The sequence below is a fragment of the Amblyomma americanum genome, chromosome 4 (genome assembly GCF_052857255.1).
Source record: "Amblyomma americanum isolate KBUSLIRL-KWMA chromosome 4, ASM5285725v1, whole genome shotgun sequence".
Classification (NCBI taxonomy): domain Eukaryota; kingdom Metazoa; phylum Arthropoda; class Arachnida; order Ixodida; family Ixodidae; genus Amblyomma; species Amblyomma americanum.
The window spans coordinates 216,498,016-216,522,544 of record NC_135500.1 but is presented as its reverse complement, the minus strand read 5'-3'; the positions used below and the strand labels follow the sequence as shown (position 1 = coordinate 216,522,544).

At 51.8% G+C, this 24,529-nt stretch overlaps 1 protein-coding gene across 2 annotated transcripts in view; it reads left to right on the top strand.

Annotated features, from left to right (window-relative positions):
* Positions 1–24,174, top strand: part of LOC144129328 (Krueppel-like factor 5) — a 92,571-nt gene extending 68,397 nt beyond the window's left edge. For both annotated transcript variants that reach the window (XM_077663374.1, XM_077663373.1), the window contains exons 3-5: positions 12,073–12,922; positions 16,211–16,270; positions 21,895–24,174. In XM_077663374.1, the coding sequence (XP_077519500.1) occupies positions 12,073–12,922; positions 16,211–16,270; positions 21,895–22,082 (1,098 nt within the window). In that variant the 3' untranslated portion in view covers positions 22,083–24,174. The remainder of the gene's footprint in view (positions 1–12,072; positions 12,923–16,210; positions 16,271–21,894) is intronic.
* Positions 24,175–24,529: the final 355 nt, after the last annotated feature.

The following is a 24,529-nucleotide window of genomic DNA, read 5'->3' as shown; positions in this document are numbered from 1 at the left end:
GTGCTTTCCCCTGGTAGCTCAGCAATCCCAGCGCGGGTGAAAGTGCGTCATCGAATCTCGATTCAGAACTCCGTTATGCAACATCACTTCACGTCCGCCCATGCCCACGAGTGCGGAGCGACGGAGGAATACATTCCGTCAAAAAAATGCCCGCCACCCCGACAGAAATGAGACGACAATGCGGCGAGGTATCGAAATTCGTCGAACTCGCACGCGGAGCGAACAAACAGTGCTTTCATCCCTGTTGCGTAACTCCGTGCACGGGTCAGGTCGGTGGAAGGTCGCCGACCAACAACAGCTGCGAAGCCCCGTTCTCTCTGTCCCCCTCCCCGCGCTTCTTTCTCCGATATCCCAGCGAAGTGGAGGGGGCAGGCAGAAAACAAGAATCACAGCAAATCGAACACAACCAAACTTTCTTCGCGACGCATTGATCGGGGCGGAATGGCCGCCGGGCGAGAAGGGAATGGAGGCAGCTCTACTCCCGTTTAGTTCGTGGAAGAGCGCCGACGAACGACAGAAACGCGCAGAAGGACATTCGCACCGCGGCAGAGAAAAACCTCCATGCGAGAGTGCAGCCTTCACCGCCGCCGCGCAGCCAGTTTGTTTACGGCCTGGCGCTTTTTTTCTCCCCGCGCCCCTTCCCTTCCTTACGTCCTCTGCCCATTCATAAAAAAGAAGCGGCGACCACTTTTTCTTCCCTTCCATGCGCCCCTCTCTGCGAGCGATCGGCGGGGCTTGGTTCACCTGAGGTTCTCGTTAGTTAAAGGCCTTTTTTTTTTTCTTTCTCGGTCTCCTCGGAGCTTTCCTTCGCTGGCTTGTTCTCCTCCTTCTTACGCTACCTTCACTGCTTGGTGCCCTTTAAACCTGTGTCGTAACTTTTTCTTATGCGCTCGACCCTCACCCCCCAGGCAACCCCCCCCCTCTCTCTCTCTTCCCACCCTCGTTCGCGTTTTCCTTCTTACTTTTCATTGAACCTGCGTTCCTCCGTTTTATATCGCGCGCTTTTTTTCTCCATCATTCCACCCCGTTTCTCTCTCCTGGTGTGTGAAGCGCTCCGTGTGCTTCGATGAGCTCGCTGGCCCAACATACGGCAACCACAGGGGTCACGGACCACTCTCTATTCCTGCAAGTTTTCATCTCTCTCTCTCTCTTTCGCTCTATCAGCCTACCTGCAATACGCCATCGCTATCTGCTAGGAGCAAAAAAAAAAAAAGTGGCGGAGGCAGAATAAAGGGGGGCAAAAATAAAATACAAATTGCGCATCAAGGCATCGTGGCTGCTCCCAGCATGCATCTGAGGCCCTCTGCAAGCGGGAGTGGAGGGACCTCGTGACCCCGTGGAAGAGAACAACAAGTCTGGAGAACCCCGTTTGATATCGCGCCGCGCGCACCTCGTCCACGCGGGCTTGCCCTCCCTCCCTCCCGCCGCAGAGGCCCGACAAACAAAGGAAAGAAATATTCAAAGAAGGAAATGCACGGCGGTGCGTGCTTCTTGTTCTCCTGCGCTGCGGAAAGCCGCCCGGCGTCAGATGGCAGGCAGCGCGCGACCCGCACGTGCACCTGACACGTCTCGCCGCCTCCCCCGCACCTCGGGGTCAGAGTCCCGAGTTGACCTCCGAGGTCAGGAGCCAGATCCCCTTTTGTCGCTGCCGCGCGGACGGTCGCGTCTGGTCTGGTTGTAGTGCGGACTGCGAGGCTGGAGGTGGAGGGCTTTGTCATCAGCTTGGTACAGCTGAGTGGTCGCAGTGGGAGACACGCAAAATACAGGAAATGCCCATAGCTAAATGTGGCCTCAACCAACGACAAAAGACAGCGTTAATAATTTCATTAGCGATAACGATGGGCCTGGCTTTCACGACGTTACACTTTCACCATCACCGCGCACTAGATCTATGATCGAGGGCAATAGAGCTGCTGGTGGCATAATCATGGGATAGAGTTGAGCAGTTCACTGGCTTGGCACTGACCAACACCTTGGCTGTCGTCGCTGAAAAGAGCACGGACGACGAATGGGCAATCAATAAACCGCCGCGTGCATAACGCTGCTTCGACAGTGCACGACCCTACCAGATTTGGAGACGCCATCTGTAGAGCTTTGACAGCACTGCGTCAGCGTTTCTTGGGGAGGATATGTACCGGCTCCACGCGGGCGGCGAATCTGTGTGCCACACTGGTTAGGGGTGTACCCGCCTCGCTTTCGCTGTTCACTCGGCGAGTTTCCTGAGATGAGCGACCACCAACTGCGTCAGTCATCCAACAGAGTGCTTCATTTCTACCTTCAGTTCTGCGTTGCTTCCTTTTGCCGTCAATCGAGCGCGCTGTGAGTGTCAAAAATCTAATGTTAAAAACTGTTTCTGACTCCCCCCTCCCAACTCTTCTGGGCCCTCTCACCACCGTCGCGGAGTTCACACGGATCCCTGTTCCTTCAGCTATGTCATGTTCATTGTCCGATGTTCGCCATTTCAGTTTAAGTTTGATTTCATATGTACATACTCGCGGACAGCTTGCTGTGGCTATACCGTGGAAGCTACGAGCCAGAGACGCTGGATTCCACAAGCACGCTGTTCGCACGCATGCACGAGTCAAAGACACGGGCCTGTGAGCCAGCGGCGCGCGCTCGTAGCTTCCACTGCATAGTCACAGCAAGCTCTCCGTGGGTACAGGTTACTCTTTCGTCGTTCTTCACGGCGACCGAAAGTAGAACACTGCGGACGTCGAACTGGAAACGTCGTTTCTCAGCTTCATCTCCGCGGTGACTCACTATCGCGCGATATCGGACTCCATGTGTCATCACTGCCGCAGTTTACCCATCTATGCGGAGAACGACATAAATAAAAAAAAATAAAGCAGCGGTGACACTTGAGTGCATGAGCTAGTCTGGGAATAGAAGCGAACATTGTCGGGGGCTGCGCGCGTCTCCGCGGCTTCCCGCGTCGCGCCAGCGAGATCCGTGTTTCCCATGGTCGCGCGGCACCGGTTGAGCGATGCATCCTCTTCGGATGCAGCAGCTCTGCGTGGCTCCCGAGAAACACGTGCGTCACATTTCTCGCGGTTTCGTATTTCTAGCGCGGCCACCACGGGGGACCCCGGTGTCGTTCCTCGGCCTGGTTCCCTTTCCCTTGTCTCCGTGCAGAATGCTCTGACATACGAGAGGACACAGCTGTGAGTGTCGAGTTCCGTCCCGTCATTGTTCACGCCGATTCAAATTCGCTTCTACGTTGTCCCGCGTAAAGACCCCCCCCCCCCCCCCCCCCCCTTCCTTTCTCCGAACTTGGGAAAGCCCGTTCTATGAGGAGCATACCGCTATTAGGCCTTCCGAGTGAAATCGCTCTCTCTCTCTCTCCGTCACGCATTTATTCCTCGTCCAGTTTGTTCACCTCGACGTCATGCTTGTGTCGCAAACAACTACCACGTGCTGCTTGGGTCGGAGTCGTTATCTTCGCTCGATGATAAGGCTTCCTGCCTTCATGTGGTTGAGGATATCAATATCGCGTGAGCGCAGCCTGAGAGGGCGGGCGCGAAGACCTTGTTTACGTGGTCACTCGGCCACAATAGAGCGCACGCAAATGTCGTCAAAGCTGCCCCGGTGGTGGTGCCGACTATCCGATACACATGTTATCGATATATGGCAGACTGCATGCAAAAGTGCGCCGTCATCATTTCCTCATCAACAGAACGACCAATCGAGGTCCGTCGTTGGGAAGCCGAGTGTGTTTTCATTTTTACGTTCGAAGTGAAAGCCGAGAACGGAGGCGGCTGTTAGTTACTTCCACTGCCGCTGTACCACGTCGTCGTTTCGGTCAATCCTCCGCGCATGTCGGCAGACGGAAGCGATGATCGCGGTTCCCGCTGCGATGTTTCCGGCCGAGCGCGCAACCACCATCCGCGTCCTTGCAGCGGCGATGATTGCCACCGCGTCGAGACGTCGTCAGCAACCGAAGCGACCATATGCAGGACGGACGGACGGCCCGCCATATGGAACGACGCGCTGACGTCACCCGTCCGCTGCTGGCGCGAGCTTCGATTCCGAGAGCGACGCGTAGCTTCCTGGTCGACGACATGAAAGAGTGAAGAACGTCGTTACGCAAGTCGAAGGAAGAAAGAAGCAAGGAGGCGAGGCGAGCCCAAAGGGGGAAACGGAACCACGACGACTATGCCGACGCTTCCGGCTGAAGCTAGTGAATGAAGGCGGCCCCCCCCGGGCTATAGCAGCAGGGACAAGAAGTACAGGGCGAGGCGTGCAAAGAGATAAAATCCTCGCCGGGGCGCATGCTGCGCAGAGGAAGGAAGAACGGTCCGAGAGCAGCGGCGGGTCGGCCACTGGCGTGTCCCCACCCGGAGTGAAAGCGTCAGAAAGACGAAGTGCCACCACAGCGGGGACGAGGCTCCGCACCGCCACAGCAGCGCACACACTTCCTTGTTCCCGCCGGCACGTACTACGCACGCAGCCACGTGCACGTACGCAGGATGACCATAAAAGCACAGAAAATAGGGAGGCTGTGGCGGCAGCAAAGTTTTCCGGAGCGAACGGGCCCCGGCGGTAACGCGAGCCGGCCTGGAAAGCCGGCCTTGTTGACCGAACGTGCGTAGTGGGAGGCGGGGGGCCACAAACTTGGAGGAGGCTGGCGGCATACGGGACCGGCGTTGTCCGCAGCCCCTCACCCGCTGCAGGCGGCCCCCGCCAAATACTCTCGCTGCCATTCGCTCGAGAGAGAACGCGGTTCGTTTACGGGCCCCTTCTTTTACTACGGCCCCGTTGCTCTGCTTCGCTCCTCGCGCGAGTGAAGTTCTCCCCGTAGCGTAAAGAACCGCAGGGCTTCCTGGAAAAGCATCTGTAGATTCATCTTTCTCCTTCCGCGGCCGGCAGACCCACAAACACAGTGACCCCCTTCCGTTCTTCCGCGCAGCGGCAGTCCTGGGTTTCGTTGGAGCAGAACGGACTGGGCGATCCATTGTCGCTTTCCGGTCGTCTTTGCTTTCGCTCTCCGTTGCTTTCCCCGCGAGCAGCACAAGGTCAGCAAGCCTCAAAGGGCTGCTGCTGCTGCTGCTGCTGCTGCCCCGTGAGGTCCTGCGAGCGGGGATCCCTTTGTACCCGCCGCGGCCTTGAAGGGACATCGGTTGCATACCCCCCCACCTCGTTTTCGGTTCTCGGCTGCCGCCACGCCAGCAGCTGGCCGCTGGGCAGCGTTTCCCTTTGTTGGGCCGAAATCCCTCTGCAAGCCCAACTGAAAAGTTCGCGCTGGTTTCGTTGTGGAGCAATCTCCATTGGATCCTCCTGCGCGAGCACCCTTTGGGACGTGCGGCGCGCTGGAGGGAGTCCGCCTCCGGTAGGGGAAAGATGCCCTTGGGAACGACTGACGCATCATTGATGTGATTGTGGAGGGTCCGAATGCACCCACGAGTGCGTTCAACATGCCGGCCTACGTTTGGACGTAAAGTGCAGAATTCTACCGGGCCGACCACGGAAACGGTGGCGTTTTTTTTTTTGTTGTTCTTCTCCGCAGTTTGTACTCGAACGTTATGCTTGCACCTCCGGCACAAAATTCACCACTCGTGACTGTCACCTGTAAATGTCGCTCAGGTAATGAGTCAGACCATGTCTTGGTCAGCACTCGTGCAGTTAACTGCACAGGGTAAATTCGAAGTGGGTTCCTTGATGGGTTTATCTTTTATCTCGTGGTTTAAACGCTTCCTCCAGCCCGTTCCTGATTGGCATATCCTCGGGATCTGCGACATTCCGTTCTTTGTTTTTTTCTTACTCTTGGCTTCTAGGCAAAGAAGATAACCACTGCTCGAAAACTGGTTGTGTAACTCGCACGCGATTGGTAACTCGCACGCGATTGGATAGTTTTCTTTCGCACGTCTCTGTTTTTCTGAGAACACAGAAGACACACAATCGGGAGCTCGAATATCTCCTGCCGCGTTGTACAACAACGCAGATAATATTACAGTGAGGCGAATAAGGTATTCTCTCTTCCTCTTAGTCCCCTAATCCCTCTTCCCCAGTGCAGGGTAGCCAACCGGAACCCCTTTCTGGTTAACATCCCTGCCTTTCCCTCCTCCTCTTTATCTATCCATCTATCTAATAAGGCACTGAAACAGAAAATAAAAGGAAAAGTAGAATCTGTCGTCTCGTCTCGGGCATTTCAGAGATTCGCTCACCGGGAGGCGATTCCCTTTCCTTCTAGCATCTCGCTTCTGCGTAAGCCGCGGGCCGTGGCCTTGACAGAAGCGGGTAGAAAAGAGAGTAAGGCGCCCAGGACCCTGAGAATAATAATGAGGAAAGAGAGACAGACATGGGGGGGGGGGGGGGGGGGGGGGAATCGGCTGAAGTTAAAGTGTAGCAGAAAAAGAACAAAAGCTACGAAGGAAGCGCGTGCATGTTATGTTCTTTCTGTCGGCCAGAATGAGACGAACGGGTCAGCCCCACGCAGATTGTCTCGCGCGCATCCTCTACGGGGGCACATCAGCGCTAGAATGGCGACGGCCCCATGTAGCGTTGGCTGCGTGCCTCGAATGCGAAGTGCTGCTCTGCATTCAGGGAACGCTGTGGGAACGCGCCGAAACAGCAAGAGCGCCGCAACAGATACAAGCGAAGGATATCAGCGAAAAAGAAGCGTCGGAGGACGGGAGAGAAGGCGAAAACAGTGGAGAGAGGGGGTGAGGAAGAATTGCTTTTCGAAGACGTGTCGCCTGCTCGATCAGGACTTTCAACAGGCCGTGTCAGGCGTGCGCACCGCGCGGGCTGTGGTGCACTGCGCGCCGTGGCTTCTGGGATGGCGCGAGCCGCCTAAGCGATGGCGCGTTTCCGGTGCTTCGGCATGACTTGAGGGAGGAGGGGGGAACGGCTGTGGCGAAGAACAGGCACAGCGTTATGCTGGCCTGGCGGGACGGTCGGTCGGCGCGTGGTGAATGCTGCAAACGGATTGCGAGCCGTTGTAAGCGATGGAACGAACAGAAAGATTCCGGCTCGGCACTGCTGGAACTTGTTTTGGAAGCACGCAGGAACTTGTTTCCCATTACGTGTATTAATGGCTTCCTTTTGGCTTTCTGCTTCTTCTACTTATTTTTCTCTCGTCCTTCTTTTAAACGCGTCGTTATTTTTATTTTTTCTTCAGGAAGGGCCTCTTTGCAACACAGGCTAATGCTCTGTCGTGTATCTTTCTACGTGCTCTTTCTATCTCCGCTCATGTTTCCTACTTCGCTCAGCCGACGCCAAGGATAAAACAACGGCAGATGAAGGGCACAGCTGTGAGAAAGCGGACAGCTCTTCGCGTAGTAAGCAAGCAGGCACGATCGCGTGAGTAAACGATATTTGCAGACCGTTCTTGTGTCGCAGAGTAACCTCGGCGACAGATATCGCGCGCGCGTAAAATCTGATAACCGGCTCCGTTATTTACGCCCAGTTGGAGCCGTATGCACCACTAGTGACTTTTTGCTCCCGTACCTTGACTCACGGTTCGTAAAAGTCAAAGTTGTAGTTACGCGGTCAGAGATGGCTACAACATCATTTCTGCATGGCAGCACAATCTGGTCGTGGGCAGAGTGACTCGATCGTTGGCGGAGCCGGCACACTCCCGTTCACCTAGCCACCGCCGCGTCAATGGCAGCTCCTGATTCACGCAGCGTAGGCGGGCAAGGCCAAGGGCAACTATAGGCATATATTCGTAGCGTAGTCCGCACGAGACTATCTGCTGGGAATTTTATATTCCAACCATGGGGGCGTGTAAACCCGAACTCTGTCTTACTCATACGCTGGGGCAGCAGATGGCACAAGGCTCACAGCTTCCGCTGCCGCGGGGCTTGGTTTACCGATCGCCATTTTTGTTACAAGTGCGTCATTGCAGCAACACAAAATTCACGTTCTCTTGGTGTGAGAACGATCCGTGTGAATAAAAGGTGTTGAATCCGAGAACGGTTGATGGATTGCAGACAAGACGCATCTTAATTGCTAACCTCCTAATGCCGAAATTAAATGCCAAGGACGCGAGCAACCGCGTTAGGACATGCGCGCGCAGCTGGCATAGATGCACACATGCAGAGAAGCATATTCTGCCTTAGTCTGTACAACTACTGGCTTATAAATGTTACTCTTCCTTTTTCTTTATGCCCATCGGATGTAGTCACTTCAAACCGACAAGCAACAACAGTAAAGAAAAAGATATATTGAGAACAGTTCTTCGTGACCAACAAACAGTCACTCGGGACGATCGATTATATAGGTTTTAGATCTAATTATCAAGTAGCACCTTTGAAGGTCAGCGGCATTCAGGGGGACGTCATTTCATGTGTCAGTTATAAACTCGGAGAAAATATCGGTCAGCTGATCGGAATTATAAACCAATGAAAAGAACTAGCCCCAGGCGAACACATGAGAAGTCACCAGACAACCCCTGAGCGCCTGTACAGTATGCTATATTCGAGAGCTTGTTTTTACACCACTTGACACAACGGGTGAAAGATATCTCGTTCAAGGGAAGGACGTAAACAGGAAGCGTTCGTCCTCGCAAAGTAAAACACCGCGAATTAAACACTTGCCCATTGTATTTTAGCTACACCGTTATCAGCCACTTAAACGTCGCCGCGAATAGGACAGCGTTTTATTCTACCCCCAGTGGAAACCATGGGCTGCATTTCGTAAACACCATTTTCCTGATTCAGTATTCTGCCCTTCTCTACCATTGATAGTTGCATCAAGTGTTATCATGCCATAACAATGCCATAGGCAAGTTCAGGTACTCAAGGCAAGACCGATCAATGGCTAGGAAGCATAAATAATGAATGGTGAAAAGGACCTTTTCGAACAAGCGCGCCAGAAGGCGTTGATGTATAGTGACGCGTCTTCTTCTGTTTCTGTGTTGAAAATGTGTGAAGCGGTCGCTCGCTCGCGGTTATATTTCGGACAATGCTCGGACACTCGCGTGCGAGTGGCGCAAACTTGTTCAGATAGATAAAGAGGAGGAGGGAAAGGCAGGGATGTTAACCAGAAAGGGGTTCCGGTTGGCTACCCTACACTGGGGAAGAGGGATTAGGACCTTTATATATATCTTTGTAGATGTTGTAAGTAGTTTACAAACCCTTCCCATGTCCTTTCTCTCTATCGCTCCCCTCTGTACTATCTCCTTGCTGTTCTCTCCCTTTATTTCCTCCGACCGCGGCTCCGATGCTGAAGATATCAGAGAGCCGCGGCTGGCCACAACTTTTCCTTTGTTTTTGTGTGTTTTTTTAATGCGTAAGCATTGTATGGCTATGTTTGCGGTTTCGTGTCATCACGAGCTTGTCATCACGATAACGTTCGAACGAATTGATTTATAAGAAAAAAGAATGGTTGCATTAGATAGAGCATCAAAAAATCTTGCAGGGGAAATCATGAGGTGCATTTGGGGTAATTAGTTAATTAATTAGAGCCAAACATTTCCAAAAAGTGGGCGGGGCCGGAGTAAAAGTGGCGCCGAATTTGAAAACACCCGAAACCTCTTATGTAAAGCCCTCACTCAAGGGCCCTCGAGGTATCTGTAATAAATAAATAAAAAAGGTGGGCGGAGCTGAAGCGTGGCACCAAATTTGAAAAACCGGAAGTGTGGACGGAGCGAAGCGTGGCGCCAAATTTGAAAGCGAAGCGTGGCGCCAAGTTTGTAAATTCGAAGTGGGCAATGATGGAACTTGATTAATGTCAGGCAAAGAGGGGCGAGGTGGCGTCAATGCTTACGCATTCCTCCAATGCGGTGCCGAAGTGATCTCATAATTTTTTGTAATAATAAGCCACCACTACTACTACTCTGCCAATAAACAAACAGAAGCTATCACAATATGACAGGCCCGAGTCAGGAAGTGAGGCAGGATGCGAAAACGCCATAACACAGCTCACAGACTTTCGCGCTAACGTGGAGATGCAGGCGCTCTTGTTTGGCCGGCGGGGGCCTTCTTGCGGTCGTCGTCCACGCACCGTCCGATGCAGGAAACGGCAGATGGGCCCGAGAACCCACGCGTGGCGTCAGTTCGTGGAAGCGCGTTCCATGTGGCACAGGTCATCCCGGCTTCCCCCTTCAGCGGAGGGCTTGCGCGAGTAGTGGCGCTTCGAGGTCGTGTCCCCATCGACGGCGCTGTTTAACGCCGCCCACGCGGCTGAACCACAACGTTTGTTTGGCATGCGAGCGTCGGCACTGCCGTTGCGGTCAACCCTCTCTTTTTCCGGTCCTCGAGCGCGTGTCGGCCAGGCAGCGTGCCAGGTGTAATTTGACTCAGTCCTTGTGAGTCACAAGTGCACATCTGAGGTGAATGCATGGAAGCGGTCTTGTCACTCGGCGGTGCAGCAGCTCGTTTATCTCGGCCCTGTGAGTCACAGATAGGAGGAGGAAGTTGTAGCTCCTGTCCGCTTCTTGCCGTGAGGCTTAAGTGGCCCTTCAGTTACACCACCTCGCCGACTGGCGCTCAATGCGTTGCGAGTAGGAAAATGTCCGAAATCATGCACATGTCTGGACAGTGTTAAGTCGTGCAACGGGGCAAGTTTCGAGGGCGGTAGAGAAAATTATCAAGGATTAGCGCCAGTTACACTACTGGGGTTCACATCTGAAATGCACCCTGTCTGCTCCGGAGTTCCCCACGGAAGTATACCTGGTCCGTTTCTCTTTAATATCTGCATTATTGACAGCGTCAGTTTTGGACCGATTGTAAAAATTCATATACGCGGATGAAACAAGTGTATTTATAGCTGGGGACAATTTAGATGATTTGGTAGAGAAAGCAAACTATTCGAAAAGTAGACCAATGGACGATGACAAACGCATTACAGATCAATGTTACAAAGACGAAGGTTGTGATCTCCTGATCTAAAAACAAATTAGTTCACTTAAGCAAAACTGTATATTTAAGGTCCTGTCCTTTATGAGTCCTTTAGGAGTTATATTTAATCACAACATGTCTTGTGGTATCCGTATATTATTACACATAACTACAAAATTGTCCCAAATTCCTGGTCTTCTCTACCGTAATCGGCACAGAGTGCGATTATCTTAATTTATCACTCGCTATTTAATTATCATTCCCTATTTATTGTGCACCTTGGTTGGGGTGCTGCAACTCAGGCAAACTTGCACAAGATAAATGGAATACAAAAGAATTTTCTGGGTCTTCTCGAAAACGTCCCTCGGACACGCCGAAATACCTATCTAACTACCTATGGTCTGCGCACATCAGAAAATAAGCTGCCACGAACACTTAGTCAACTTCAATAACGAAATATTAATCTAGAAGATGTCCCATACAAAATTTTACCAGCACTGTTTCTCTCGAACGCATACCGTTTCATGCTCTTATCACTTGCCTTTTTTTTTTTTCCTTAAGTGCATAATTTTTGAACGAGTGCTATTGGTTTTTCGTGTTCGGTTTTCTCTCCCGTCGTATGGTCCAAAAGATATCTGTGACTGTCTGTGCTGTATGCATTTTGTAGTTTCTCGTGATTATGTAAGTTTCAGCCTGAAGCGCTATTTCATGCTTACTTCAATTGTCCGTTTTTATTTTTTTTTCTCATAGTAGAGAACAGTGTTGCTCGATCTTCTGTGCTATAGCCAAAATGTAGGGGGTCCTGAGCTTTGTTAAGCTGTCAATGGGCAGCTTTTACTGCGAGCCGCTGTCATCATGCACGACATGTTGGTCGAATAAATGTTGTTATTATTATTATTATGTTGAACCATTGCGCTCGCCTTCTGTGTGCCATTAATCAATGCACAGAAAACATATCAGAAGCAATGCATCTAAACAGCTCTAACAGAAGCGCGAACAAAGGCGAACACTGTCCCAGATGATGTTGACTCTGTCAGAAAGCCTGACTTGAGACCTTCGCCAGTTAAGTGTCATAGCCAAGCGAAAATTAACCGATGTTAAGGGAAACGTTTAGACGCAGGTGTGGCATCTTGCCGACGTAAACTTGTACTGCTACTCATTTCATCGTACGAAAAAGACACCGTGGCTTACGTTTGAGCAACGGAGTGTTAACCTGATTGAACGCGTGATTACAAATACCAGCGCACGCAAATAGGACACGCACGCGACGCTTCCTTCTTCCTGCGCGCAGGGTTCGACCAAGCAAGACCTGGACGCGTACCTAACAACCAGCAACAACGAGTGGCCGCAACCGCGGCTGCCCGAGACGAGCGCCCAGCAGAAGGCGCGGCGCGAGAGCGCATCGCAAGTGGACGAGTTCTTCGAGGACCACCAGGGCGACCCCACCGACGGCATGGCCTACCCCGCGTACGCCACCTCTCCAGCCTACCTGGGCCGCCCCCACCTGGCGTACCCGCCGTCGTCGCACCTGCGGACAGACTACCGCCTGTACCACCCGGCCTCCTGCAAGCCAGAAGACGGCGTGTTCGCCAAGCCGAGTCCTCCTCAGCCGCACCACCAGCACCACCAGCCGCCACCTGGAGAAGGCAGCTCCTTCAGCGGCTTCTGGGCGGGCATCGCGGCTAGCATGAATCCGGACAGTTCGGCTGCCCCGCCTTCCGGACAAGTGGACATGGTGAAGAGCGAGGTCCTGGCGCCCTGCCAGTACGGAGCGGCGCCCGTCATCAAGCAGGAGCTCGAGGGGTCCTGCTACCCCGGTGGCTACTCGCCCCAGGGGGCTTCGGGGTCCGCGGCCAACTTCGCCGCCGTTCGACCACAGTTCGGCATGGGCTGCGTGTACACGCCTCCCACGCCGCCCAGCTCGGAACCCGGCAGCCCGGCCAACGACGGCGGCCTGCCGAGGAGGACGCCTCCGCCGCCGTACCCGGCCGAGTGCCCTCCGCAGCCAGCTCCGCACCAAGTCCCGCAGCCAGCTCCGCAGCAAGCTCCGCCGCCGGCGGCGGCCGCTAACGGCCCGCGGTACAACAAGCGGAACAACCCGGAGCTCGAGAAGCGCAGGATCCACCGCTGCAGTACTGCAGGTGAGCGCGAATTACGAATCTTTGTTTGCGTGATTCGAGATACTCGCCAGTGTCCGTTTCATGTTGACCGTCGTGTCGTGTACTGGGTCTATAAAGATTGATCGCTGAATTCGGCGACTAAAAACCTGTGAGCGAGTAAAAACTGTACAGCACTCGTTTGATATACCATTATCCAACGCTTACTTACACAGAAGAATGAGCAGCTGGTAATTGGCTCCGCACTACAGCGCTGGTAGTGGCGTGGTTTCTTTTTACAGTACAACTCCTTGGAAATGTGTATATAAGCTAGGCAGTACTTCAGTTCGCCAATATCATGCATTATGTAACAGGAACTGAGGGAGGCACGGTAAGGCAAATCTCTCGTCAAATGTGATGACGGTTGACAACTTTGTGCTATGCAGAAGACCTTAATCGTTGTGTCGAAGCGTCAGCCATAATTCCTAGAATAGCGCGTGATGAAAAAGTGTCAAAATTTCTTAAATCAGACAGCCACGTTTTGCACTGACGGATTCTTGCGCGATTGTTTTTCGACCGCCTGCCTGCCTTTTTCGTAACAGTTCTTGATTGGTTCATCGCAGTGTTAACCTTGCAGAGTCTACGATCAGTCAGACTGTAGACACCTCATACGCTAAGCACACTGCATTACAGCAACGTCGCGTCGCTGCTACCGCGAATCGATGATCACGCCGTTTGTTGTTCGCGGAAAAGACGCGCATGTTATTGGGACATATCCGTTCTCGTTAAATGCGGTCTGCATCTTCCGGGATGAGATAAGGCCACACAATGGGCTCCTTCTGTCGACGCTTGCCTCGGTGTATCCAAACTATTGACGTGCATAGAGCTGCGAGATATGTTTTGATTGCGCACGGCCCTTAATGCTCTTGGCACTGGCACCGGGAGACAAGGGAGGCCCGGACGTCCATATCTTGGAAGCACTAGAGTAGAAGTCGTTCGTTGCGAAGGGCTACCCCATGCTATCACAGCTATGAGAAACGATTATTTGACGCACCCGGCGTGAAGTATCCATTTCTTTAAGAATCTACACCTGAGGCTATATAGCAGCTTATTCTACAGAGTTTTTGTGACCTTTTCAAATCCTTCTCACCGCGGACGCCCGCCCAAGACGCTGCTCTAGCAATCAATTCCATGTTTAGCAGGAATTGTGAGCTGCAGGTGGTGTAACTCAAATAACACGGCCTCCTTCTTACATTTTCTTCTGTCGCTGTTGTTTGCGCAAAACAGTTAAGACGCATTTAATAACCTTGGTTTAAAAACGAATGTTTGTTGTAACTTTTATCTTCTTTTGACCGAGATGAGACTCCGACATATGAGAACTAGTGCCCTAGTGAAACGGCTGCAGTGATTCTGAGGAAAAAAAGTCTTAACAGGCAAGCAGAACCACGGCTGTTTGATTTTGCGAGCGTTCTTTACGATGAAGAAAATAGGATGATGCAGATCATACAAATGCTAATAATTCAGGAGGGAAGCCAACATATGAAATTTTTCTGTCTGGCTAAGCGCAAGTAGGAGAACAAGGATATATATCATGTCATGTCCAATCATGCCTTTTTCTTTATCTGGGTGGCGTTGTTACAGCGCGTGCTGAAACCTCTCGTTTCTCGTGTACTCAAGTATGTCATAACCTTACGAGACGAAGCAATCAAACCTGCCAAATACAGCGGCGGCGTATGTGAATACTTTCAGCTGGGCCTGTTTACGGCCTTGCTCGTTGGCACGCGGAGTCTCGCAACCGCAGACAAAGACGGACGTCACATATTGCAGCATACAAATGAAAGCGAGCGCGAGCAGGAAAGAGATGAGGGCAGCACGGTCTTAGCCCGGTGAGACGCAGGTCAACAACAACGTTTGCAGGGGCGAACGGCGACACCGCATACGGCGAGCCTCAGGCCTCACAAAGACACCGTCCTCCGTTCCTTTCCTTCGTTTATGTCCGCCCCTTCTTCATCGTCCTGCGAAACGATCGGTCGCACACGCGCGCCGTTCATTCCTGGCATATCTTGCGCCACCAGTGTAACCTCCGCCACCGCGCCGGGCTGGACACCTAGCTTAAAACAAGGAGCCACCGCTGGACTTTGGCGACCTACACAGGGAACCACCGCCAACGGTAGAGCAAAAAAAAAAAAAGGAGAGAGCGTGTGTGTGTGTGTGGGGGGGGGGGGGGGGGGCATAAAAAAATCAAGCACGAGGGTGAAAGAAAAGTAAGAAAAAAGGCAGGCGCTACGGAAAGTAGGAGGCGGGAAGGGAGCGCTTCGGCTCGTCGATCCGACAGGACTGCAATTTGAACGTCGCAAATTGAGCTGGCCGCCGATAAGCATCAGCGTCGCTTTGCCCTCCGGGAGGGGGGGGGGGGGGGGGGGGGGGGGCGCTGGAGCAGGGACAAACATACACGCACGCACGCACTTACGCCGGGCGACCGTGTACCGCAGGCGTCGCGGGGAACGTCCCTAAGCGCGGCTCGCTTGTGCCGTCCAGCCCCCTTCCTCGCGATCCGCCCAGACCGCGCGGCGAGCCCGCGCGACAGTCAAAGAGGCAAAACAAAATCATGGCCTCGGGCGAAACATCTGCGCTGTCCAAGACTCCCTCCTCTTCTTCTTATTCGACCCTCTTCTCGGCTATCGTTCGTTTCAGCGTCACTGTGCGAGCGTACGCACAACTGGCTTCGCTTTCGCTGCATGTATGCGCCGCCACCGAGATGCCCCCTTCGTTATTTCTAGGAGCAATGGCAGCGTAACCTCCCTCCTCCGACGGCGGAGGATATTCTTCCCTCGCATTCCGAAGACTCCGGGAGATCGATTCGCGTCCAGGCAGCAGAACCTACGTTGCGTGAAAACAGGGCGAGGAGGAAGAGGAGGACGAGACGCAGCTAGGATGCGATGTCTACTCGCGCATTCTTGGCAACCAGTTTTTCTCAATGAACATTTTTCTCTCCGCTCCCGCCGTGCCTTTCTCTCTCCCACGGCTGCCGAAGAGTGTACTCGCGATGCCTGCGACGATGAAATGAAATTGCCCCACGGGGGCTGTGACCGCGGCAGCGCTATTCTTCCGTTTTGTTTTATGCAACAAGAATGCGAAGCCAGTGTGCCTCCCTCCCGCACGTGACTTCGCGTATGGCGGAGGTGGCGCTGCAGTAAATGCACTATACTGAGTGCGCCGCGCATGCTTCGGCGCAGAAATGAGGGAGGCGGAATGGAGGGGAAGGGAACGATGCTGTACGGCGTGTGACTCGTTTCCCTTCGGCTGACTTTATGTTCTTTCTGTCTTTTTCAGGATGCACGAAGGTGTACACGAAAAGCTCTCACCTAAAAGCCCACATGAGGATACACACTGGTAAGTCCCCTTCACCGCACTGGTTTCTCTCTCAATCAGCAAGCAGAGAGCGCTGGCTGCGTTGTATCATATGCATGATCATCATCATCGCCATTACCACCCGCTTTGCTGAATGCTCCTTCAGGAAAAAAGGTCTCTCACTTCACTGGCCTTATGCTGAAGCGGCAGCCCGCAGTCGCTCTGTTTCATCTCCTGACCTGACACTCTGTCGTACCTTGCCACGCTTCACTCCCCTTGTAATTCACGCTCGCATACTAACAAACCACCGGTTATCTCCCGGTACCGGGTGCACTGTCATTGTGTGTCTTCAACCTCCAGTTACACTTAACGGATAACATACTTCATTTCCGATCTTTCCCGCCGAAGCTTTGGTGTAGACCATCACGTTGGCTTACCGATCGTTACGTGATGTCTGGAGAATGTTCGCTGCCAATCTTAGTGCCCCCCCCCCCCCCCCCCTGTGCTTCGTTCGTCAGCGATAATATACTACTCGAGTAAATCTTTAATGTTTGTTAGTCTATTCACGCTGTTGAGTGTTCCCGGCACGCGACTGCAGGCCGGTTCGAGCAAGAAGCACGAGTGCTAAATCCGTTGTCCGAAATACGCAGGTCACGGGGCATGCCATTTAGCCTCGAAGAGGGGCTCTCGCAGCACCTCTGAAACTTCTGCAGGAGAGAGCGGAGTATAGTTTCTGTTCCAGCGAGAAATTGGCAACTCTGGCAATGAAAGACGGACCTCGCTGTACGGCCGAAAGGCACGCCTGGTAGCCTGAACATTTTTGACAAAGGCTACACATATTCACCATTTAAACAACGATTGTGTGAAGTTCGCCGTCTTTTTTTTACCCATGCGCCCTTGTCAGCCGTCTGTTGTCGCGTTTGACCACGCGCTTTTAGCTGTAACGGCATCTATCGTCGGGTTCTTTGTTAGGCACCATTATATGCAACCGGCACGTCCGCTATATGCGTATACCTGAAAACTGGCGAAATGAAAAACTAGCGGTATAACCATATGGCAAAATGACATGGCGTGGCATACGCTTGCTGGTGGCGTCCTTCTTGAGGACCCCTGGCTGTCGTCGTATAGTCGGTCATAAGCTGTCTTGCGACATATATCTAATACGTAACCTTATCCCAGGACAGCGAAAAGAGCCCCGTGGAAAATTCTCAACAACGAACGAAAGAGAGCCTTTTTGTCCCACAGCTGTTGTTCCCACTGATCGATCCTCCGGCTTTGGCCGAGCCCTGCCTTCCATGCATTGCCTTGACCGTAAGCGTTGGCCCATTGACCGCGCTCCGGAAGTCATGCAGCGATCACCGCTTTTCAAACCTTCAAACCAGCAGTTTGGCGCGCGCGCTGCGTGGTCCCAGCTCGGCCACCGGCCAGTGACGGGACCGGCCGTGTTGGTGGTGTGCCGCCCCATTTCACAATCTCGTGGCTTGTGTGATCCGCTCGCAAAAGTTTTGACGTCCCGGGCCGGTCAGCCGGAAAGTGGCCCTAATCCCCGGCTGGGTGCCCCGTTTATTTCTTTCCCTCGCTCACTCCCGGCCCTTTTGTGCTTTGCTCGTACTGGAGCGTTATATGCGCGCCGTGTAAGCAGGCAGGCAGGGTGCAGTCGTTGCACAAGCTGGTGACGCTGGTATAAGTTAACACGAAAGACACCTTGGGGAAGAACAGGGGCCGTATTTTGTAACGATTCTTTTCACGATTCCAATTCATTATTTTGCCCCGCCTTCGGCAGTGAATGAGGCTGCTCGTTTAGGTGTCACTCGTAACGTCGCTGGTAGCAAGTTCTGATGGTAAAAAAGCAAAAGACTGAATCACTAAAATAACTGTTAGAAACGTTTTCTCACAAATTCTCTCGTTATTTTTCCGCCAAACTATGACATCCGGCTTGACGGAAGAATAGCCGTGGTAACAGCCTGTGCTGCATATTTTGCCCCCCACCCAAGCTGAAGTTCTATGAAGGTTAGCAAACGCTGTATTGCATATAATATTGCATATAATGCATATAGTACGCATATATTATTATATGCATTACATTGCATATAATGCATATAATACGTGGCGCTGCCGTACATGTACAGTACATCTCCTAACCGGTGATGGTGGCTATATGGACGCAAGCGTCACATTGAACGCGGTCTAGCGATGTAGGCAAAGCATCGCTGATGCTTTGCCTGCAGTTGTCTGCCTGAGCGCTAGCGGAACTAATGAAAACTGTCGAGCATATTATTTGTATATGAAATAACCATCCCAGCTGACACATGTACACGCCTCTAAAATGACGTGTGTGAGAGCGAATACGCAGTTTTAAAACGTCTGCAAGAAATTTAACAAATGCCATAGGAAGCATGGAGCGGGGGAGAGGGGGGGGGGGGGTAGTAACGCTCAGAGCCTATGAAGACTACACCGCCCCGATTAATTTAATCAACTGTGCTTTAAAATGTGGGAGTTGGGGGATGGGAGAATCGGGGCACGGGCTGGGTCTATGAGAAAGAAAACTCGGCCGTACAGGCAGCGGCGGGAGGGTTTACATCCGACTCGGCGTGACGAACCGTTTCCGCACTCAGCTCTTGAAAAGCAGACCTGCGCGCGCCCTTTTGTTCCTGCAGCGCACCGTAAACCGGTAATGACCGGATGAACTTGACTAGCGTGATCCTTCCTGCCAGGACCAGACTAGAGCCGTTCGCTAAGCCCCCCCCCCCCTCCCCCCCCCCCCCCCCCCCCCCGTGTTTCTTTCTTCCTTTCCCTTGGCGCTAAGTTATTGCGAGGCGACCGGAGACCGTAAAATACTGTGACCTTGAAGGGGGACGACGTGGTCGTGATGGCATCGGGACCGCTCTACGTTTTGGGGATCCCACCACGGCCGGAGTATAGAGAGAGAGGATGGACTCTTCTTTCTTCCTTTCTCTTTCTATTCTCTTCCCAGTCCGTATTTCTTCTGCGCTTACGCAGAGGTTACGTCGTATAACGCGCACGCCTCGCGGGGGCTTTTCCTTTCTTTCTCTTCGGCGTCGGTCTTTAAGAAAGGAAAGAAGGAGGAAGAGCCCCAATCTCACCGACACAGGAGCGGGCGGTGAAATAGCGATTGGGTGCATTGAGGGAGTATCAAAGGAGGAACGCGGGGAGAAGCCATTGCAAAGAGAAAATAAAAACTGTGAGACGAAGCCTGTGCGCGGAGGGCCAGTCGTCGCATCGGAGAAAGTCTCCAATCGGGCGTAAAAACGAAGGGGAAGGCAGTGCGGGGCAAATGCGGTGCCGTGTATCCTCCGATGGAAACCACATTATTCCATTAGGCCTCCATTCTGCTCAGACGTCGGCGCCACCGCGTCCACCATTCCAGCGCGGCGATGCGTCCATTCTTTAAAAACTCCGCTTCTCTTTTTGCCCTTCCCGGTTTACTTTCTAACGCGTGTCGCAAAGAAAGACACACTTTCCTTTTTTCGCCGCGCAGTTCTTTCTCTGCGGCTGGAATGAGAGCGGCGATACGATACGTATCCTCTCAGGAGGCGGGGAGAATGAAATTGGAAGAAAAGAGAGTTAAAAGTGGGAGTGATTGAATGGGACGTCGTAATCGGTCGGGTGGACCAGCGTGTGTGGAAGGCGTCCCGCCCGTCTCCTATGCCGAGCTGTGAAAATGGACGAGAGAGCGAGATAGTTCTGCATCGCTCCGAATGGGATGGGCGGCTCGCTGGTTGCCCGCAAATCCCGTGTGGTTTTCCGAAAGCTCGCCGCATTACTTTTGTGACCTATTTGCAATAGGAGAGACCGCATTCACGATAGGACCACATTTTCGTGTACTTAAGGCCACGAAATGAAAGTGTTTGCCGGACTATGGCGTCTTTAATACTTGGCAGCATTGTCGCTTTGCGATAAAGCAAACATCTGCAATTTTTCGAAGTGCATTGTGCGGGGAGAATAGCGGGGGCGGTCACATCTGTCCACGAAGATAAATGCAACGTTTTCCTTCTGCACAGAGAACAGGCTTTGCTCGTCAGCTGATTCAATATAGCTCGCCGCCAGTGCTGCTATAGAATCCCAGGCGGCGCGTGCTCGCTCCACGTTCACCTCTGTGTAATTAGCGCCGAATTTTCAGATATGGCGTGAAGAAAGTGCGCCTTCGAATCTGCTTTTCGGTTTTGCTTTGGCCTTTCACGGCGGTTTACGAAGTCATCAGCATCAGTCCTGTTGTGTCTTCCTCTTCTGTCCCTGTTTTTTTGCGCTGCACTACTTTTACTTAAGATGATCCACCGACTAGCCCACGCCAAGATTTTGATAGATTGCATTTCTGCTACATTGGGCTTCTTCCTTTCTCAGCGCCAGTCGTGTTGTTTGTGTCTTCCTCTTCTGTCTTTGTTTCTTCTTGCGCTGCACTACTTTTACTTAAGATGATCCACCGACTAGCCCACGCCAAGATTTTGATAGATTGCATTTCTGCTACATTGGGCTTCTTCCTTTCTCAGCGCCAGTCGTGTTGTTTGTATCTTCCTCTCCTGTCTGTTTTTTCTTACGCTGCACTATACTTTTACTTGAGATTATCCGCCTACTAGCCCACACCAAGATTTTGATAGATTGCATTTCTGCTACATTGGGCTTCTTCCTTTCTCAGCGCCAGTCGTGTTGTTTGTGTCTTCCTCTTCTGTCTTTGTTTTTCTTGCGCTGCGCTACTTTTACTTAAGATGATCCACCGACTAGCCCACACCAAGATTTTGATACATTGCATTTCTGCTACATTGGGCTTTTTTTCGTTCTCAGCGCCACTCGTGTTGTTTGTGACTTCCTCTTCTATCCCTGTCTTTTCTTGCGCTGCACTACTTTTACTTAAGATGATCCACCGACTAGCCCACACCAAGATTTTGATATATTGCATTTCTGCCACATTGGGCTTTTTTCCGTTCTCAGTGCCACTCGTGTTGTTTGTGACTTCCTCTTCTATCCCTGTGTTTTCTTGCGCTGCACTATACTTTTACTTGAGATTATCCGCCTACTAGCCCACACCAAGATCTTAATAGATTATCAACCTATTTTGCTGTGCTTTTGACACCATTTGAAAGATGAACTATCGTACGACTTGCGAGTGGAAATTGGAAATACTTGCCATCACAACCACTTGATCTCCGTTTAGCTTAATATTTAACTTGCTAGCTTGATAATATGCAAGGATCTGAATAGTATACCGAAAAGAGGGGTAGATTGAATAAGAGGTTCAAGGGCAGGAAAGTTGGCCCGAATGGCAGTGTTCACCTCCAGGGGTGTATGGACAGCGTGGCAAAGTATCGGCGCATCAGTTCGGTCAGAAAAAGAAACAGCAACGACTGCCGCGGGTTAATTTAGCAACAAAAACCGCGTGGCTGTTTACAAACCCACGCTATGAGCAGACAGGAATCCGCTTATTAGTGCGAACACTGTTCTCTGTGGGCGTGCTGGTGGGGATGAAATGGAAATTTTTGCTGCTCTGTTCCTCACATGTTTTTCTCACTTGCTTTGCGCAAATATGGACGCAAAAAAATAAATGAAAGTAAGCCTGTATCGATCATAACAAACTGTGCTCAGTGAAAGTGCACAAACTTGGGTTCAGCGGGGCCTGTCCGTTCATACATCCTCGTCTTTCCTGTGTGCAGGCGAGAAGCCGTACCTCTGCCAGTGGCCGGAATGCCAGTGGCGCTTCGCCCGGTCCGACGAGCTGACGCGCCACTACCGGAAACACACGGGCGCCAAGCCGTTCAAGTGCGGCATCTGCGAGCGCTCCTTCGCCAGGTCTGACCACTTGGCCCTGCACATGAAGAGGCACCAGCCGAAGAACAAGTGAGCGTACCCTGGGCTGCATAACCGCCGCTTCTCCCACGAGGAGGCCAACACGCACAAGTGGACTTGTGGCGCCACCGCTCGAGGCCCGACCGCCGTCACGGCCGCTACCGCCGCCGCGCTCGAAAGAGATGAGGGACGCTTGCGAAAGCAACGTTCGCTTGTGTGTGCGTGCGCCTCGAACAGTTTCGACAGGTGAGCCGATGGAAACATGAACTGAAATGGAAGGAGCGCGTCTGAGCCGATATGGCCCCGCCGCGGTGTTCACTTAAAGCTGGCGTGACGTAGAAGCGCTTCTCCGCCCTCCACCGACGCCATGCTCACGCCGCCTAGCGGGAACCCCACTCGCCGTAGTGGGGAACGAAGAGGACGATGTTCCTGCTGAGCTTTCCACAGCGTTTTCTTGAGAATTCATCAAGTGCCATTACGTCGGGCGTCCAAGCGCGAGGTTCTTTCGAAAGGCGCGCAACGCCCCTTTCGAGGCGCGCAACGCCCGCACGTGTTCTCTGTCGTTGTAATTAGCGTTCCGCGTCTTTTTGACCTGTTGGTTTTCATTGTTGCTCACTGTTGTTGACATGTTTGGGCTGGCGTTCTCGATACAGTCTATTGTTTTTATTTTTTTAGTCTGCGAGTACGTTGGGAGCTTCGTTAGGAGTGCAACACGCTCGGATTGCTGCTTTGGGCTTGTCTAAATTGGCTGGGGCAAAATTGACACTGTAGAAATGTCCAAGGGAAGCATCTCACTAAATGTTTACATGGATCGATTCTGTTAGCTCTCTGATAAACCGCGGAGCTCATAACTAAATCTAAAATAAAAAAAATGTAAGCAGCAAAACAGGTCCTGACTACTTACAAGAGCGTGTTTATCTCTGGTCACGAAGATCTTCGGATCATGTCTAAGAAGTGCCTGTAAATGTTGTGTGTTTCTTTTGTATAAACCGGCAAAGCGGCTAGATGGAGAATTCAGTCGCTCTGTTGTTCGCAATGGAATTTATTTATGGACGCACTTTGGTGCCATACGATGCCATTGGGCAAGTCTCATTGTTATTTCTCTGCTTTCTAGTTGACATTGCATTCTGTTGTGCCAACGCCTCATTTTTTTCTCTCACTTATGTCAGTAAATGAATGGCCATGCCTCGGTTGTCCATTTACCACTTGAGTTCTGCATGCCGTGTGGTTTGAATGTGCAAACACTGTCTTTATACTTTGTTGACGTGGGTAAAAAGCTGGGTAATTTTCTTTTTTCGTTTTTTTACATTTGTTACTATCAATACTGGAAGCGAACGCTCCGTTTCAGGAAAATTTTGAGAATCTTTTTGAACTCGTGCCTTATACACAGTGCAGCAACTAGCACTGTTGCAATTTCACTTTACGCTTAAATTAAGCCTGTAAAAGATTTATGATCGAAAACAGAGCCGAGATAGTATTCGAAACACGCAAAGCGAGACGAAGTATGAATCGTGCCTTCCTGTTATTTATCTTTGTGCCTGAATGTATGTGTGACTGCTGCCTATAGCGGCCATCTTAAATTATGAGACAGGATAAGAAGACCATAACTTGTGGCTTGACCATGTTGCCTTTTAAATGTGCCATGCCCGCGACAAACTCTGTTCAAGGGCGAGCACGGTTTCTGGTTGTGCTCAAAAGCGGATTTCCTCTTATGCTCAATATTCTGTCTTGTGCCATACATTTTAGTGTAAATACTTTCACATAGGCCTCCTTGCTTTTCCTCTATCGCTTTTCTCTCTCTCTCTCTCTCTCTGTCTTTCACATAGGCCTCCCTGCCTTTCCTCTACCACTTTTTTCTCTCTCTCTCTCTCTCTCTTTCACATAGCCCTCCCTGCCTTTCCTCTACCACTTTCCCTCTCTCTTTCTTTCACATAGGCCTTCCTGCAACCAAATGTGCTAGCTGGATAGACCGTTAGCATGCGAGTGCGTCAGCCGAGTGTGCCTCTTTCCCTCAGCCGGGAGTGCCTCTTTCTCATGCCATATTTTTGATGACTGTTCATCTCTCAAGAAGCATGTACCAAACTGTTGTAAGATACACCTGCTTTGAAGGTGAAATAAAACGGCAGTGTCATTTTTTCCTCTTTAAATATTCTGGTATCTGCGTGTCTCCTTCATGTCGTCTCGTTCTGTGTGAACTATACCTATTACCTGCCACATATGCCACCAAACGAACAGAGCAAAATGAGCTCACGTAAGTGAACACTAATTTTAGTGGGAGACCTTTGCCAAAAACCTAATTCTCGCCAACTTGTGGTTTCGAACCCGACCGCGGCGGTTGCGTTTCGACAGTGCGAAACGCTAAGACGCCCATGTGCAGTGTGCGATGTCAGTGCTCGTTAAAGATCCCCAGGTGGTCGAAATCATTCCGGAGCCCTCCACTACGGCACCTCTGTCTTCCTTTCATCTCACTCCCTCATTTATTCCTTCCCTTCGGGCGCGGTT